This window comes from Petaurus breviceps, unplaced genomic scaffold (genome assembly GCF_028583685.1).
Source record: "Petaurus breviceps papuanus isolate PSGF00001 unplaced genomic scaffold, PetGlider_PUasm1.0 126, whole genome shotgun sequence".
NCBI classification, from domain to species: Eukaryota; Metazoa; Chordata; class Mammalia; order Diprotodontia; family Petauridae; genus Petaurus; species Petaurus breviceps.
The window spans coordinates 13,309,787-13,328,010 of NW_027185655.1; the positions used below are offsets into that span (position 1 = coordinate 13,309,787).

At 37.5% G+C, this 18,224-nt stretch overlaps 1 protein-coding gene across 1 annotated transcript in view; it reads right to left on the reverse strand.

The window, feature by feature from the left end:
- Positions 1 to 298: 298 nt before the first annotated feature.
- The window catches only part of CDS1 (CDP-diacylglycerol synthase 1), a 62,129-nt gene continuing 44,203 nt past the window's right edge, over positions 299 to 18,224 (reverse strand). Inside the window, exons 6-13 of the mRNA XM_069093073.1 lie at positions 16,325 to 16,383; positions 14,190 to 14,272; positions 12,282 to 12,369; positions 9,265 to 9,333; positions 5,898 to 6,050; positions 4,965 to 5,084; positions 2,208 to 2,311; positions 299 to 610 (exon numbers count right to left, since the gene is read on the reverse strand). Of these exons, the coding sequence (XP_068949174.1) occupies positions 481 to 610; positions 2,208 to 2,311; positions 4,965 to 5,084; positions 5,898 to 6,050; positions 9,265 to 9,333; positions 12,282 to 12,369; positions 14,190 to 14,272; positions 16,325 to 16,383 (806 nt within the window). The 3' untranslated portion in view covers positions 299 to 480. The remainder of the gene's footprint in view (positions 611 to 2,207; positions 2,312 to 4,964; positions 5,085 to 5,897; positions 6,051 to 9,264; positions 9,334 to 12,281; positions 12,370 to 14,189; positions 14,273 to 16,324; positions 16,384 to 18,224) is intronic.

Genomic DNA, 18,224 nt, shown 5'->3' on the forward strand with positions numbered 1-18,224 from the left:
TCCATGCTTTAGTAACACAGTTATCCTTGAGAAAGTGTTTCAGAATAAAACACAAGAATCTCTTGGTCAAGTTGATTTTCTACTATACTATAAAACCTTTAGCTTAAAAGGGCTATTTTGAATTGTATTGGCAAATACCTAGGCAAGGGACACACCTGGGATGACCTTAACATTTCTTTAGTTTATACACTTGAGAGTGTTGAAGTTCCTCCATTCTGAAACCCTGCAGATAAGGAGTGGGATGTCTTGTCAGTATCATGAGATACACTAGAAAAAATACAGGATATTTTGCAAGCAATTTGTTACATATTTCATACTGGGATCAAATGTTTATTAAATATTCACAGTAATTTTGGAGAAGTAACATTCATGTCTTTAAAACCTCAATTTACTGCATATTAAATCATTTTTTTCTAGATAGGTGCAAAATATACATCAGTGCTTTTCTATAGAATTGCTTAAAGTTCCTCATGGATCCAGCTATAACTTCAGGGATGGCTGGAGGAGCCCTTTCTCAATGAGATGAGATTTCAGCGTTTTGTAGATATTCAACTGCTGCTCTGGCTGAAGCACTAACAGTTGCTGAAGTACTTTGCTGGGATTTGGACCCCTGGTGATAAAAGAAAAAAGATAGTTTACATTAGGTCAAGGTTATGAATGGCTCTGATTTCAGTTGAAAGCAGCAGGACTCTGTGTCAGACCCTATTCCTGTCCCCAGGCCCATGGACCCCTGGCTATAGCCTGTTGTTAAGAACTCTTCTATCCACAGAGCTGACAGCTTCTCCCATGCCTCCAATATACTTCTGATGTCTAAATCATGTGCTTATTTGGAGTTTCTTTGTATCAGGGGTGATGTTCATCTTCACACAGTTTCTGTCACACTATCTTCCAGCTTTCCCAACATTTTTTGTTGAATGTTCTTGCTCCCAGGCTGGGATATGAGGATTTATCAGCCTCAAGTTTACTGGGGTCATTTGCTTCTGTGTATTGTAAGTCTAATACATTCCACTGATCAACCTCTTCTATTTCTTGCCTCGTTCCAGAATGTTTTGACAATTATGGCTTTGTAGCATAGTTTGAAATCAGGTACTGCCCTCTCTTCCTTTCCATTTTTCTTCCCTTGATTCCTTTGATATTCTTGATCTTTTTTTTTTCTTCCAGATGAATTGTTATTATTTTTTCTAGCTCTATAATGTAGTCCTTAGGTAGTCTGACTGGTATGGCATGAAGTCAATTAATTCAGGGAGTATCGCAATTTTTATCATATTGGCTCAGCCTACCCATGAGCAACTATTTATTATCTAGATCTGCCATTGTGTAAATAGGATTTTATAACTGTAAAGTTCCTCTGTGTATGTCTGCAGGTTAACTCTGAAGTATTTTATACCATCTGTAGCTACTTTAAATGGGATTTCTTTCTCTGGGACTGATTTTGTTAGTAACAGATACAAAATGTGGGTGATTTGTGTGGGTTTAAATTTTATTTTGCAACTTTGCTTGAAGTTATTCATTGTTTCAGTTAGGTTTTTAGTTGATTTTCATATCATCTGCAAAAAGTCACAAGTTTTGTTTCTTCTTTGTCTATGCTTACTCCTTTAATTTAATTTTCTTGTCCAATTGTACAAGCCATTAGGTGATAACGGATATCTATCTGTGTCACTTGCTTTTAAACAGGAAAGGCTTCTAGTCAAGTTAATGCTTGCTCTTGCTTTTAGATACTACATCCCATTTTAAGGAAAACTCAAATTTTTCCTATGTTTTCTAGTGTTTTAATTAGGAATGAGTATTGTATTTTGTCAAATTTTTCAATATTTGTCAAATATCAAAGCCTCTAAAATCAGTGTTGACATTCAACACTAATATAATAAATGGATTCAATTGCCATAAAAACAGCACTAGAAAAATAAAACTGAATGTACCTAGAAGTATAAACTTTCTCTATTACACAATGCCATATTTAGTGGCAAGTGAGCCGAATGTTGACAGTGATAATATTGTTCCTTTCCATCCCAAATAAATGACAAAAGTTGAGAAATGAGAAACTTTCAGATTGTTCCTATATAAAGTACCACACTAAATGTACTCTTGTCCCAAGTCTATTAAAGACTCTGCTCAGAGATTAAAGAATTTTAAAATACCTTTAAGAACATCACACACACAAAATAAAATGATCTAATGTAATACAATAAGTAAACACAAGTTTATACCTTATGAAACTGGTGATATACACATGCACAAAAGTTGCCATCAAATACTGACAGTCAAATCTGTCCATTATTCCTCCATGTCCAGGAATGGTGTTTGCAAAATCCTTCCAAACAACAAAAAAAATGCAAATAAAAATTAGTCACATCCTTAGATATGCATAAGACTTTTTGTCAAGGATGAGAAAAAAATGGTATAGTTGTGATTTTCTGCCAAATATATAATTAATTTTTTCAGTATAGAAAGTCTACTCACCACCTTTTCAATCCTTGGAAAAGACTATATAAATAGTCCACAATAATAAACGGATTCAGTTTTTTCCTGATAACATAGAAAACTGGCCAAAACCTCTTTCCAGTTACACGGTCTGTCATCACTGTGGGGCAATGAGGTCCAGAAATTCAGGGGGTGTAGAAAATTATGGAGCACTGAGCTGAGTGGGGCTGATTGATTTGTTCAAGTAAGTAATAAAATACCCAAGCCATCAATCTCAATCATAGACTAAACATGGAAAGTTCTGGAACTAGAGTGAGGTTTCAGAGGAAAAGGGTTCAGATAGATCTAAGAAACTTAGTCATGCCTCGTGGGATGTCTGTAAAGTAATCAAGGTAGATTAGAACCAGTTATTCCAGAGACAGCAGCAAGTGCAGCATTCTAGCCAACCCTCCTAGGAAGGAACTGCTTGGTGAGGAGGGGAGGGAACAGAGAACAGGTTCTGCACTTCACCTCCTCTAAACCACATGCACACGCATGAGCACACACGCGCACACATGCACACATGCACATGCACACACACACAGGGAGCCTGAAAGAGAATCTGCCCCACATCTAAAGTAAACTTCTGAAGCCCTCGATGGGGAGAACAGAGCTTCCCGCCATGAGAAGATGTGGGTAAGTGAGCAGCCACCTGTGCTCTCTAAGCTTGAGTCCCTTCCCCTGCAGGCACTAGTGGGAGGGTGGGGGTCACCAGTGCTGGGGGGATGTTTTGTAGCAACTAGTAAGTCCCCATTTCTATGAGCGACTCAAGGTTGGCTGGCTACGGTGATTCTTAGCTGATACTCCAATTGCACTGGGCTCCTGCTGGAACCCTGTGGGAAGGATTGATTGGGACCCAAGACTTACTTGGGAGAAGAGGAGGTGGGGTAATGCTGTTCAGAGCTTACATGAGCTACACAGGTCACTTCAGCGACTGCAGAATTTTATGACATTTCTACCATTTACCCCTAAGCTCTTGCAATCACAAAATAATAATTTCTCTTTGCTCGTAACCACAGTGTGCCAAAGAACCCTCTCCCCACTTTGAAGTCCTGCAGCTTTTTACTGGCACCATTCACCTGGTACTTAGACAGCTTGTGATTATATCCAGATCTGGTCTCCTCTCCTATACTGTAAGGTCCTTACAGGCAGACAGCCAATTTCCAGCAAACTCGGAACATCACAAGGTCAATCAACTGGGTCCCTGCCTTCTGTGGATCACTTTACTTAGTTCAGTCACAGGGAACAGTATGCAGACACTGCTTTCCATCCCCCCACATCCAATCCCACTGGACCCAGGATAGTGAGCCACAAAAACCCATTATTACCAAATTCTACCAGCTCCACCAAACATTACATGCCAGGTGCACACTAGCCCTAGGCAGAAGGACACATAGATGCCACATAAAGCAAATGAATGCCTTTGTGATGTGGGGGTTCAATATCTGTACAGGCCTTAGAGTTATGACTTAGATCCTTAGCCTGAGTATATGTGAAGCCCCCAGTGCAGGTCATAACAGACACCCAGAAGAAGGACCTTGAAGGCAGAATTAGACAGTATTATTCTTTAGAGACATGAGTCTTTTCAACTTCCAAATTAGACATAAGAAACCTATACTAGCTAAGTGAGCTAAGGCCTACCTTTCATGACATGATGAGCCCCATATAAGTCAACTCCACAAAAGGGAGTATAGCTTGTCAGACCCGAAGAATTACTGACACCCTCACACCAGTGGGGGTTTTTGTTGCTACCAACTCACGTACCTGGAGAACTATGCTGAATGATATATTAACATACTTATTCAATGTCTGTAAATATATTTGCTGCTTTCTAGTAAAAGGCATTTCTGTTTGTTCCCATTTGCCTTCCTGACCCTGTATTTGGAAATAGAGTGCCCAAGACATGTAATGTTTGGTATAGCTTATAGAATTTGGTGATGATGAACCTGGGGAGGGGAGGGGGGGTTAATAGCCCAGCAGGTGGCATCCAGTCCTGACCCTAATCTACATTTGTTCCAGGAAATATAAACAATTAGAGATGAAGTCTGGCAGCAAGGCCACCAGGCTGCAACAGGGATGAAATCTTCTATCACTTTATCCCACTCAACTCTGCCCCAGCCTCCAACCCTCCCCTTCAAATGGGTCTGAAAGAACATACCTGGTCACCATGAAAACTAAAAAAAAAAAAGACTGGAAGTGTCAGAGATAAATTCTGCCAACACACAATGTACCTATGCTACTTTTATAGAACGATTTCATTGATACATAAAGCATTTAACACTGTGAGCTAACACGTGGAATAACAAAATCAATGTTTCAGTTATGACAACCTTTCACTAGGTTAGATGACGCTTACAGATTATCTAGCGTATCTGTGAGGAAAACAAAAAAAGACAGTGCCTTTCTTCCAAGAGGTTTAGGGTATACAACCAAGGGAGAAACAATAATTCCAATTGCAGGGCACAATCACAGATTCTGTTCTGATATAAACGGCACAAACTCACCTTAATTTTAAAAGCCCTTTTGAATCCACTAGCAAAGAAACCTCCAAATGGACCAATTAAAGATGCAAACGTTGAAAGTGCAATGCTATGTATCTGGAATGGATACAAACTCACCGTATCCTGAAGGAAAAGAAACAAGCTGTGTCAGTCACACTTGGATTTAGTGCACAATCCCACCCCTAGAAACACCTGGAATGTAAAGACCCCAAAGCATGGCACACAACATTCGTCTCTGCTTTGGTGTTGGGGGGCATGAGGCATCCAGAGTGATGACTTTATCAGTGGGGGGCAGGGGGGGTATCTGAAAACTGAATCTCCCTCTACCAATCTGCAACATACGCTAAGCAGTAAGAGTTGTGACCAGGGTCAGTGAACTACCAAGTGTCAGAAGGAGAATGAGAACCCAGATCTCTAACTCCAAGGCGAATACCTCATGCTGAGTCATGATGGTTCTTGTTCTTTTGTAACCTTAAAATAAAGGTACAGAGGACAAAATGCAGAACTGAACACATGTGATGGCGACCCCTGGGATTCTTTAAAAATGGAGTAAAAAATACTGAAAATTACTGAAAAAAAATTACTTGATAAATATCAGCAGTTTTTGCTGTATTTCACACCTATAATTAACTAACTTTGAGCTAGTGGATTAATTGTCATAACCTGCTTCTACTGAAATTCCTCTCATCCGGAAAAACTAAGGGCTACCAAATATTTCTAATGCAAATATATTTGAGCTAAATGGAATTTATACCTAAAACCCAAAGCAATTCTCTAAGTAACTAATTTCTCAAAGTTAGCTTACCATGCAGTTTAGTAGTCACTCTATTCTCAAAGTGGGAGAGATTATGCTTTTTCAGATTTTCTACAGAAATCATTCATTAGAAGGCTAAATTAATTATTCTAAAATTGTCTTTATATTTCATTTTCTCTTACCCATCTCAACACTCCCTTCAAAAAGGGAGGAACAGAGTAAGTCTGCAGTTGGAAAAGTTCTGATGGTTCACACTCTGTTACAAATGAATTGACTTCACTTCTGTATTCTACTGGACAAACAAAATATTGATACTTTGCTAAAAAGTAGGCAGCCTGAAAAACAAAACAAGTATCTATTAAATATCAAGTGTTATCATAAAAATCTACCTTCAATTTTGTGTCAGAAAGACTAGAGTTAGAATATTTACACTTTTCCATATCTTGCTCCCAATTAAAATTCAAACAACCATTTTCAGACATATTATGTGCAAGGGACTGTTCTGCACAACACTACTCTGAAAATCAAACTGTCCACAAGAAAGTAAGCGGAAAACAATAATGAATCCCAATTAACTGCATTACAGAGTTTGTGTGCAAAGATGAACTGAGAAAATGCACCGTCTTGCCCATTTGACAAGGATGGGTGTGGAACATGTACATGTACTGTGAGACATGGCTGATGGTTGAATACTTTTGTTATACTTTTTCCCTTCCTCCTCAGTCTTTGTTATGAGGGCTGGCTCACTGGGTAAGGGAAAGCGAGGGACACAAGCAGGCCAAGGTGCTGTACTCTGAGTAAACTCCTAGACTATGTCTTGATCTCTCCTTTCTCTTCTCTGTCTGTCACCTCATCACCCCATGAGTCAAATTCTCACCTTTGTGCAACTGACTCACAGACACACATTTCCCTTGTCCTTCTTCTGAATCCTAAATCCAGAAGTATTAGTGATTTCCAACTTCGTGTCCTCTGGGCATCTCATAATATCTTTATTTCCAAAACAGAACACATTATCTCTACCCACACATCTTTCCAAACTCCTGTATTACTGTCAAAGGCACCGCCATCTTCCCAGCCATCCAGGCTTACTACTCAGCTAACTCATTCACTCCTACACGTAGCCAATATTTACTAAATCTTAATGTTTCTACCTCCAACACATCTCCTAAGTCCCCTCCTTTCCACAGACTCTCCCATTGGCCCTCCCTCCTGCCCCTCCCCATCCCTCTTCAGCTGCCTCCCCCCATTAGAACATCAAAAAGCTCCCTGAGGGGAGAGGCTATCTTTATTTTTTATTATGTTTGTATTCTCAGGGCTTAGCACAGTGGCTGGCTCATAGTCAGTGCTTCATAAATCCTTCCTGATTTGGTTCCCTCTTGCCTCTTGGATAAAATATAAAATCCGACATTTAAATCTTTTTACAGTCTGGTACCTTTCTATCTTTCCAGCCTTTTTATTTTATTTTATTTTATTTTTATTAAGCAATCGGGGTTAAGTAACTTGTTCAAGGCTACACAGCCAGTTATTTCTGGGTGTGGTTTTCCAGCCTTTTTAATACTTTACTTCCCTGCTTGGATATTCAGAGACACAGCCACACTGCCCCATCTGCACACGTAACACTCCCTGTCCCATCTGTGTGCCCTTTGTGGGCTCTTTCCCACCTCGACCTCTTGGAATCTTTGGTGCAGTGGAAGCAGCCATGGAAGGGCAGACTGATTTTTCCCTAAAAGATGAGTGGTTCGTGGTCCTAAGGCAAAACCAGTACCATAACTTCCTGCTATGTCAACAGCAGTCTGGTGAGTCTAGGACTCCTTAGGCTGCACATACCCTGCTGACCAGGTATCCTGCCATGGCAAATGCAGGGCATCAGGAGGAACTGTGTTTACTTGAGCCAACGCTCTATCCTCAATGAATGTCCTCTCCATGTTATCGTTAAGCAAACCTTCTGATAAAAATGAGATGGTCTACTAGTATCATTAGCTATTTTGGTTATATTTTGTAAAAAAAAAAATCACATATTTCTATACATCTGTATGTATGTGTGTGTGTGTGTGTGTGTGTGTGTATAAAATAGTTTATAGTCTGTATTCTGTACGTGTGCATGTTGTCTCCCTCAGTGAAATGTCAGTCACTGGAGGGCAGGGGCCATTTCATTTTGTATCACCAGCACAGTGCTTGGCACCCAGTAGATGTCTAGTACATAGATGACTGACCAATGGAAATCAAAAAATAAGGGGGAAAATCAAACAAAAAAATCATTTGGTTTACACTGTCCCAATGATAAATTTTGTAGGTTTGGGGAAAAGCATAAAAATTGCAAAGAAGGATTACAGATTGATTTCACAGTAAATAAGAAACGAATCTCTCTAACCCCCAAAACAAAGCCACTAAAATTATTAAAAATCTTGTTTTCCAATGGTGTAAATGAAAGATCATTTTAGTGTTCTCAATTCCAAATAAACTTCAATTAATTATCCCCCTTTTGTCCTTGCCACTTAGGAAACTAGAAGAGATTTACTTGGTTGGTGTTATTAAAAAAAATGCTCTATCACATATTTTATTTGGTGAAGTATCCCCTTTCTTCCCTTCCAGTCATTTTCTTCATTTGTCTCACCTACATATCTTAAGCCAAACTGGGGAGGAAAATTAAAAAAAAAAAACACAACAAAAACCAAGGCATAAATGGGATTTAAAGTCCCACTCCTGGCTCCAAAGATTCGTCCTGACGCAAACCTTCGCCTAAACTAGAAATAAACAGGCTAGCTTCTTCCAGGGCCAAGTGAGCATACTTGAATAAGCAGTGATCTTCTCTCAGACACAGTGAAAGAGTCAGTTCTACATGTTACATATAAACACTCATGCTAAGTAATGCTAACAAAAGTTAAGAGGTCTTAAAACATAAGCTACTATCTTCAAACATAAATATTAAATTATCAGCTATTTCTCTAAACTTGAACCTGATACCAAGAAATAACATCCAGAAATGCTGAAGCTAGTGACACAGCTAGAATTAATTTTCAACAATCTCCTTACACTAAAAAAAGGGCTCCTTGGCACATAAAATTCTATTGATAACTTTATATAAAGAGTGGCTCAAAAGCAATTATACAATTTTCACCTATAATACTTAAAATTCCCATTTCTTGAGTATTTTTTACCCAAAACTTACAACTAAAGAAATGAAATATTTTAAAGTCATCTAAAATGTTCAACCATTCATGACTTGGGAGTATACATTATATATAACTGATGGAATATTTCTGCAACTTGGCTGATTATAATAGTATACATGCCCAGAAGTCAATTGGTTACCATATTAAGAAAAGATACAGCTACTTCTGTCTTACCTGAATTTAGGACAATATGCACAGCTTTTACGTATATGTTTTCGAACTTTTGGCTTTTATCCAGATATGATACACAGAGTAGTACTGAAATTTAATAACTTCAGCATTTTCTAGTTTAATTTATTCTGATTCAGAAGAGATGGACAAACCTACTGTAATTTTGCAAAAGTATGAAAGGATGTCAAGAAGCAAAAATACTCACAATGAATCCAAAAACAACTGTGGAAAAGAATCCTCCGATGAATCCTTCCCAAGTCTTTTTAGGAGACAGCTAACAGAGGTCCCCCCACCAAACAAACAAACAAAACAAGGTAAGATAAGTTACTAAATAGATATTTAAAAGACATGCATCTGTAAGTCCTCTTCCAAGGCTCTTAGCAACCTGAACATTTGTTAGCTTATCCCCACCTGGCTTCATCATTCATATTATTCTGGTAACCCCACCTTTCATTTAAAGTTTTTCACCCTTGTAATTTACTACTACTTTTATTGAATTTCTTATATGAGATACTCAAATATTATTGGTTTATATGTTTTTATGTTCCTGTAACATAGGTTTCTCATGTCCTTGAATTCTAACCTCCCTAATAAAAGGACCCAGGTCTTCTTTTCTCATACTTATATTAACACATTTCTTACAGTGATAGATAACATATGCCCAATATGATATATATTAATTACAGTGAATACTCAATAAATGTGGAATATTATTCAACATACTGAATTTTTTAATGCTGGGTTTATAACACCATAATTTCCCAAAAGAACAAAATACTTTCTTAGCTTTGCAAATGTGTTTTTCTCTAAGGGTCTTAGTAAATCAGACCAGGAATTTCATGTCCAACATTCAGTAAATGATACTATCTTGCCAATTCTTTGGTAAGCCTACAAAAAGTTCATCACAAATTGGTAATTAATTCTAAACACTAAAAGTTACACCTTTTATAACAAACTGGGGAAAGACATTTATTTTGTAATCAAAGTCCTAATGATGCAGACTGATGCACAGGGCACATTAAAACCTATGCTGAACCTCTAAGCACCAGGCATATATACTATATACTATGGAATATAACAATGAATAGATATCATCCTTTCCTTTGATGGCTTCACCACCCAGTAGGGAAAAGACATGTATAGAAATATGAAATTGAAAAGAGAATGACAGCACTTTCAGCAAAGCAGCATGGAGGTTTTCATGAATTGATCAGTGTTCCTTGACTGACTGAATATTTATTATAGGCCTGTCACTGGGCTAAGACACTGTCCTTGTCCTCAAAGAGCTCACATCCTAACAGAGGATACAACAGATAAAAATAGTTACAAAGAACATAAAGATAGGAGAGAAGGGAACATTAGAGGGCAAAGCTCCAATAACTAGAGGGAACCAGGAAAGGTCTCCAAAAGGCAGTGGCATATGAAATAATTCTTGAAGGAAACCAGGGATTCTAAGGAATGTCAGAGGAATGGCAAGTAGTTTAGTTTGGTTACAACAGGAAGGCCAGTAGGATGTAAACTTTCTGAGGGCAGACAGGCACTGTCAATATTTGTGTATTTATTGTGTAGCACATGTTTAATAAATGTCAAATGAATAATTTGCATCTTTCAAGATATGAGTCAGCCAAGACAATCTACATGCAGGTCCACTACTATATTCATCAGATTACACAATGTAATTAACACTAAACATCAGTGTTGTATGTCACAGCTATATTTTAGAATTTTCATTTAACTGCTGCATGCTATTTCTTAGCAGTTTTGGTCTGGGCCAAGTCTTGTAGTAATATGATTATGTTATAATCTTTTGTTTTAGCGTATTTTTGCCTTGGAACGTCCCAATTTAGTTATTTACGTTGACTGCCAGATCAAGGAGATTCAAGGAGAACACTTATTCCTGTGATTCAAAGGTGAAGGTCCTTACACAACTTTTCCAAACAAGTACACAAAAGGTGTTTTCCATAAGAGGAAGAGATGGGAGAGACTTGAGGGGTCTGGGATACAGTGAGGAGAAATGGAGGACAATATAGAATTTCATGGAAGTCATATAAACCTAATGCCCCCATTTCCTAAATACCCAATGTATCCTCAACCACTTCCAAACTGCCTTTCTTCCCCCAACAATTTCCAGAAACTACTCTCCCAACTGTCAAAAAGGTCAACTTCTTTGTCAAATACAAAGGTTTCCAATCTATCCCAACCTCTCCTGGGTTTCATCTCCCTTATTCTTTCTGAGGGAAGCTATGTGGCTCAGTGGATAGAACTCTGGTCCTGGGGTCAGGAAGAGTTTCCTCAACTACAAAATGAGCTGGACAAGGAAATGGCAACCACTCTATCATCTCCGCCAAGAAAACCCTATGTGGGGTCACAGACAGTGGGACAAGACGGAAACAACAATCCTTCTGAAGGACTGGTACTATCAGTCTGGACCCTTTCTTCTCACAGAACCCACAATATTTTGGGTCTGTTGTCAATGTGAAGATAGGTCAAGAAAGGAGGTTCTCACTTCCCAAAGCTTCCACCATGAAAACTTCAATGTAAAAAGTTACCCCATCTCTATCTTTAGCCCCGCCTGACCTTTCTCTAAGCTCTGGAGCCATGAGTCCTACATCGTCTCTATGTGAATGTCCCATCAGCAGAACAAATGCAACATATCAGAACACGAACCTATGAGCACACTCTCACAAACCCGCTTTTCCTCCTAGTTCCATTTTTTTTCTTTTTTTGCCAGAGCCATCCAAACTCTTCCATTTAAAATGTGGGGCTGTCTTTTAGCTCTTCCTTTCCCTCTGCCTCTGGACACAATCGCAGAAGCATGTCCTTCCCCATCCATTTCTCTCCAGGGGCATCCATGCTGCCATATCTCTCCTCATTGTCCCTCCTTTGCCCCTCTTCCCCAAGTCCCTCTGCACACACATGCCAGAATAATTTTTCTTACATGCAAATCTGGTCACATCACTCAAGGTGCTCTACTGTCTGGTACCCCTCTACTTTTCCAGCATTATTTCATAATTCTCTGATGTTGTGATGGCTTCTGAGCCAAGATCTTCCCTCTGCACTCTCCCTCCATGAGGTCCTTTCCAATCTTTTTCACATCAATAAACACAAGGAGTTTTATTGCATTTAAAAATTTCTAACATGTTTTAAGTTTGGAGTTTTTGTTGTTGCTTTTTTCTTTAAAAAAAATATACAGTAACTACCTTGGCCATGTTTTCACATTACCTTAATTAAGGGAGTTCTCCCAAAGAAGAATCCAAAAAGGTAGGCAGTAATGTCATTGCAGATAACACTTGAGATCGGAACAAGAAACCTTAAAATAAAGTCAGCAGAAAAAAAAAAAAAAACAAAGACAGGTGACTTGATCAAATGCTCCTACCAAAATATGACTCACAACCAATGGCAACAATACTGGTGTTTCCATCCCTGCTTAGAGCACTAGGCAATCACATAAGGGTCAATTGATTTTTTTAGCAGAGCAATTCAAACATGATCCAAACTTAAAAGGATAACACTTAAGTATTAAGATCTCTAATATAAAAAGCAGTATTATAGCATAGGGAAGATTTAAATGCCAAAGTCATGAGAATAAGTTATAATTCAGGGAAATCAAGTCACAGGTTAGATTTTACAAAACTGGCTAAAGTGGAAAAAAAATCTATTGTCTTATAAAAGATAGGCTGAAAAAAGTCACGCTACATTATGAACAATTTTCTTTTGAAGAGACTAGTGAGGGTAAGACTGTCAATTCCCTTAAGCTTTGCACTATGGCAGAACTGCCAAGTGGCACAGACTGACTACAAGGGTAGAAACAAGGTTGAACTCTTCAGACAAGGTCTAACATCTGCAGTCACAAGTTTTCTCAGGTATAAGACTCTTCAAGATCATCTAATATCATCCCACCCTCTGACAGTACTGATGCACAATTATAATTTTAAAATCTTTTAGTTCTAATTTTAGCTATCCTAACTAGTTCTACATCTGTGAAGTTGACTGATTACTTAAATTAACTTCATTAAGTTCAAAATTTAAAATGTTTCAGAAAACCCACCATAGATTTTATTCCAATTTCTGTTGATTCAATTAGAATTTTTTTTCCAAAATTGGTTTTAGAGATGTTTTAGTTAAATATTCTAGTTAATAAAATTCTTCACCTATAAACTATTTTAAAATGTGAGTTTAAAAATTTGTTGAGACTGAATTTCTGAATATTTTCCCATGCCTAACAATAACTGATACTTACAAAATGCTTTGTAACTTAATCATAAATGAAAATTTATTTCCATTACACTAACTTTTTTTTTTACAAATCTGTTTCAGACTGTAACCCATTAAATCAGAACTCCAGAATTCCTATTTTATGTTGAAGAATGCATGCATATATACAATGAAAGAACATTCACAAATATTCAATCCAAAGAACAATAAGTTCTTTCACAGTTCACCACACATGGCCAAATGTTTTGTATAGGAACTACACAACTTTCCATATTTAGCTTGCATTGCACGAAGTATTAAGATACTTGGAGAAAATACAATGTTTATTGTTTAATTCTTCACCACTTTAAGGATCCATGATTTTGTCAGTATGAATGCTCACCGAAGCAAGTAACATCCCTTCAATATCTTTGGGCAGAAAAGAAATTGTTGTGACCCTCTCTCTACCTTGGGATCAAGCTTAGTTAGGTCATCAGGGAGACATGCTGTTAGTCAATAAATCCAAACGCAGAGACTTTCTTGTCACGGTAGTATCCACCATAGTTTATTTTGTTGGCATTTCCTTAAAGAACCTTAGGGTCTCCTCCCCCATTAGAAATTTAAAGTAGTACTACTGCTTTGTATCATAAGAAATTTCAGCTCATTTTTTGGTTGCCCTTTGGGGAAATTTCTGAGATTTGTTTAGATTCTGGTTAAGAAGAGTTTAAATAAATGGTCCTTAAAAAGGCACTATAATATAATGCTCTAAGTGATTAGAAGCATAGCCACTGAGAATTTGGTCCTTCACTGTCAAATACTCAAAAATCCATTTTAATTAAAAGCAGAATTAAATATTAGCAAGCTCAAATTAGTAGGATTTTTGAATGCTAAGTGTTTGATAAACATCAGAAAGCAATTTATTCTTGGTCCCCTTACCATATCATGCCTTCGAACAGATTTTGGATGACAAGATGAGACTGAGTTACAGTTATCAGCAAAGTGACATGAGTCCATGCGAACTGTTAATAGTGCAACAAGATAACAATTAGTGAAAGCTACGCATGTCAAGACACCTCGAGCTGAGGAAATAATGAGCAAATGCTTCAAGCACATTCAAATCCCTGACATCGGTTCTGGCACTTCATGCTGTCCTTACGCAGTATAACACAACTCTGCTGTTACAATGTTTGTTTTCTGAAAAGTACTTTTTGATAATGTGATTTAAAAGCATCCGAACTTAAAAAACCCCAGCAGCAAGTGGGAGGTGGATACTGTGCCATCCTATAGAAACACACATGTGAATCAAGAATGAGAATCAAGGGAATGAGGAATCTGAGGTTACTATGTTTCTAAAGCCACAATACCAGTGAGCTGCTACTATGTGTACCATTTGTGAGCTAGCAGTTCATTGAGAGGAACATTCTGAGTACAGATACTCCAAGTGTAACTGCTTTCCTTTCCATAGGTAACTTTTCCTAACTTCAAATGAACTGAACATCTATCAAAAGGCTCAGGTGCCCCCAAAGTCCGGCACTTTTCTGAGGACTCCACTGCTGATGACTGAAGCTTGTGGCTTCTCTGAGGCTCTGAAACGCTTCCCTTTTGCGGCATGTCAATGACCTCTGGTACTTTTTCTTAAAGGCAGATGAGTGAAAGGGAAGTTACTACCAAATAGAAACAATGATTTTTTATTTTACCTCAAAAAAACCTAGTTAAGAAAACAATATGTTTGACTATAATGTGGCTTTGGTATTTCTGGAATTTTCATTTATTCCCAGTACACTGGCTTCCTGTTGACAACAAAGAGTTCGTTCTTTTGCTTCAGGGATCTTTTCTGGAGGCAACAGGGAGACTGTGAAGTTAAAAAGTATCACTTTGGACTTGTCTAGAGCCTTCTTTTCATATTTCATTATTCCTTTATACCGCCAATTGGAATTACAGCAATGGTCAATCAGGTAACTTAGCTGGGTCCTAAGATCAAAGATTCAGAGCTGAAGGGAACTTCAGAGACCATCTAGTCCTCAGGAGAATGAGGCTCAGAAGTGCAGTGACTTGCCCAAGGTCACACAAGCATTAAGTATAAAAGGTATTAAGCATTAAGTATAAAGTAATAAAAGAATTACGTATTAAGTATAAAAGTCTTCTGGCTGCCAATCCAATGCTATTTTTAATTGTTCCATGTAGTAGTAAAAATAAAAGAGGAAATATATTCAATATCCACTCTTGAAATTGCATATTCTTTAACAATACATGTATTCACAAAACCAAACATTATATTTTCATGTTAAAAAAACTGCATATTAGCTTCATAATTTAAAGAGGAAAATTCAGAATACATGCAGCTTAAAGGAGCATAAAACCAAGACTTAAAAGATACATTAATATGAGGGCAGCAGAGAATGCTGGGAAGAGCATTGACCCTGCAGTCAGAGGACTGTGAGTCACTTACACTTCCTGAGTCCCAATTTCCCCATCTGCAAAATGAGTGGACTGCGCTAGATGCCCTCAGAGGGTTCTGAATCCACGTTTTACAGACCAGACTTTGAGTTCAGCTCTCCATCCACCATGCCACGGTACCTCTGATAGGACTGGAAATCTATGTTCTAGAAAGGTTGATTGCTCTGGTGACAAACTGTACTACTGATAACACACATGCACTCTCCACCATCCCCCAAATACTTTAAGTGAAAACAATATCTCCTAAACTTTTGTCAACATCAACTAACTTAAGGGTTATAGAGGTAAAATCTCTAAAGTTATGAATAATTATGTCCATTAATTTTAAAGAACAGAAGAATGTTATTTTTTAAATTACCAGATTATTTTAAACTCCAAAATCCAAGGGCTTGAAACTTAAGTTTCTTATCACATAATGGGTATTTCATCTTTAAAGATTAAGTTGGGTTCAAAAGGGCCTTTTCTAATTGAAATTATTATCCCTTATGCTGAAAGGCATATGCACTTGCTTGAAACTGCATAATTTCAAATGTTCTCAAGATTATAGCCAAGAAAATGTTAAAATGTTGATTTCTGTAACAAATCAGTGACCATAAAAAATGGTTAATACACACCATGTAAAACTGAAGACGGTAATGTTTCTTCACTAAGCTCAGAACAAACATGCAGAAACCTGTACAATAAAGAACAAAAAAAATGAAACAAGCAATTTTCTATCATCTAAATGCATACAATTCACAAGAGCTTAAACAGACAGGAACAGTGGTTGTTTATGAAAATGAACTCTTTCCTACATCTATCTAAATTATATTCACTTATATACTGTGACATTTTTTCTATTGGCATCTTGTCCTACTATTGACTTTCAGAATTAAAAACTAATAGAACTTAAGTGTTAAAAGGCATGGGAGAAGTCATGTGATCCAGTCTACTGTGCGACACACCCCCCCCCATAATCCCATCTACTGTATCAAGGGGTGCCATGTAAACACTGGCAGCACTGGGCCTTGGGCCTGGTGTCAGCCTCAGTTTTGTTACTTAGAACCTACCTGTGTGTCTCTGGTCAGGTCAGCGTATCTTTCTGAGCCCTAATTTCAACGATAAAAGGACCGGCTTAATTAGACCCTTCCAGCTCCAAACCCTCAAATCCAACTAAGAGGTGATATCTAGAGTTTGTGCTTAAGTCCTGCCTCCTGAACTGGATACTTGAAAGGGCACTGAATAATTTTGTTTTTATCCCTCACAGAGCCTACTATATAATGAATGCTCAATGATCCACTAGATGAGTTTAACAAATAAAACTCCATTTATCTGTAAATGTGGTGATGCCTTTTGTTATTCAATTCCATGGATTCTGCTTTATGAATTTATTAAGGGTTTCAAATATAGATGCATGCAACTTTAAAAACTAATCTCCTGTAAGACATCATGTTCCTTGCCTCATCCTGTTATCACGGGCAAAGGAAAAAGTAACTTGAATCCCTTATTTCTCAAAGAAACATAATATTGATATGAAGCAAAATGATTTAAAATAACATCTTTAAAATGAAGCATAACAAATTGCTATTTGCTAAAAGCATAAAAGGCAATGTATTAACTTTTTTCACAAATTTGCAACATGCTGATGCTGATAAAGCATGTTTTTTTTAAACTGAAATTTCATAAGAATATTTTGCTTCCTCATGATGATGGAAGTTTACTTATGGATTAGAGTACTTTCGCCCACACAAAATTAATTCACTCATTTTTGGCTTCCATAGGCACCATCTCCCAGGTTACTCTTCCTCTAAGTGCTCTTAACCTCCTCACAAAAAAGACTCAATGGCAGCCACCCTCAGCTAATCTATAATTTGAAACCCCTACATTAAAGGAGCAAAAAGAATGAGGAAGAAGGGAGACATGCACATAAGATCATTTGTCATTGCCTCCATCTAACATCTGAACCCCCTAATGTGGCATACAATTAAGCTGAATAAAAATATGGTTTGCTTAACATGAAGTCAGCATCTCAAAATAGAATGTATACAGAGTCAGAAATAAAGACAGGGTAGTATTTAAAATGATTTGCCTGACTAATGTACTGAATTTAAGGTATTCAAAGTAATTCTATAGCTACCTTTCTTATTTCTGTTTGGCCTATTCTCCATAATCAAACAGATCTATCTTGCTGTTCAAGGAACTTCAGGAATAGAATTTCCTTTTCTTAAACTATTTTGATACATTGCTTTTGCTTTGGTTACATAATCAAAGTCTGAAAATCTGGTCCAAAAACAAATGGTAACAGTTAAGCGTAGGCAGATTTTGTATTGGCACAGGAGCTTTCAATTGAAGAACTGATCTTTCATTTTCTGTTCAATTTTTCTCTGTCTCATCCCCAGCAGAAATATATGTCTAGGGTTTGACACTGAGTAGCTATTCAATAAATACATGTGGAATGGCCTTCAACATGAGCATGAAGGCTTTCTCTTAGACAAAGAACATCTAGGCACAAGTGTGACTCCCCTTGTTTTGGAG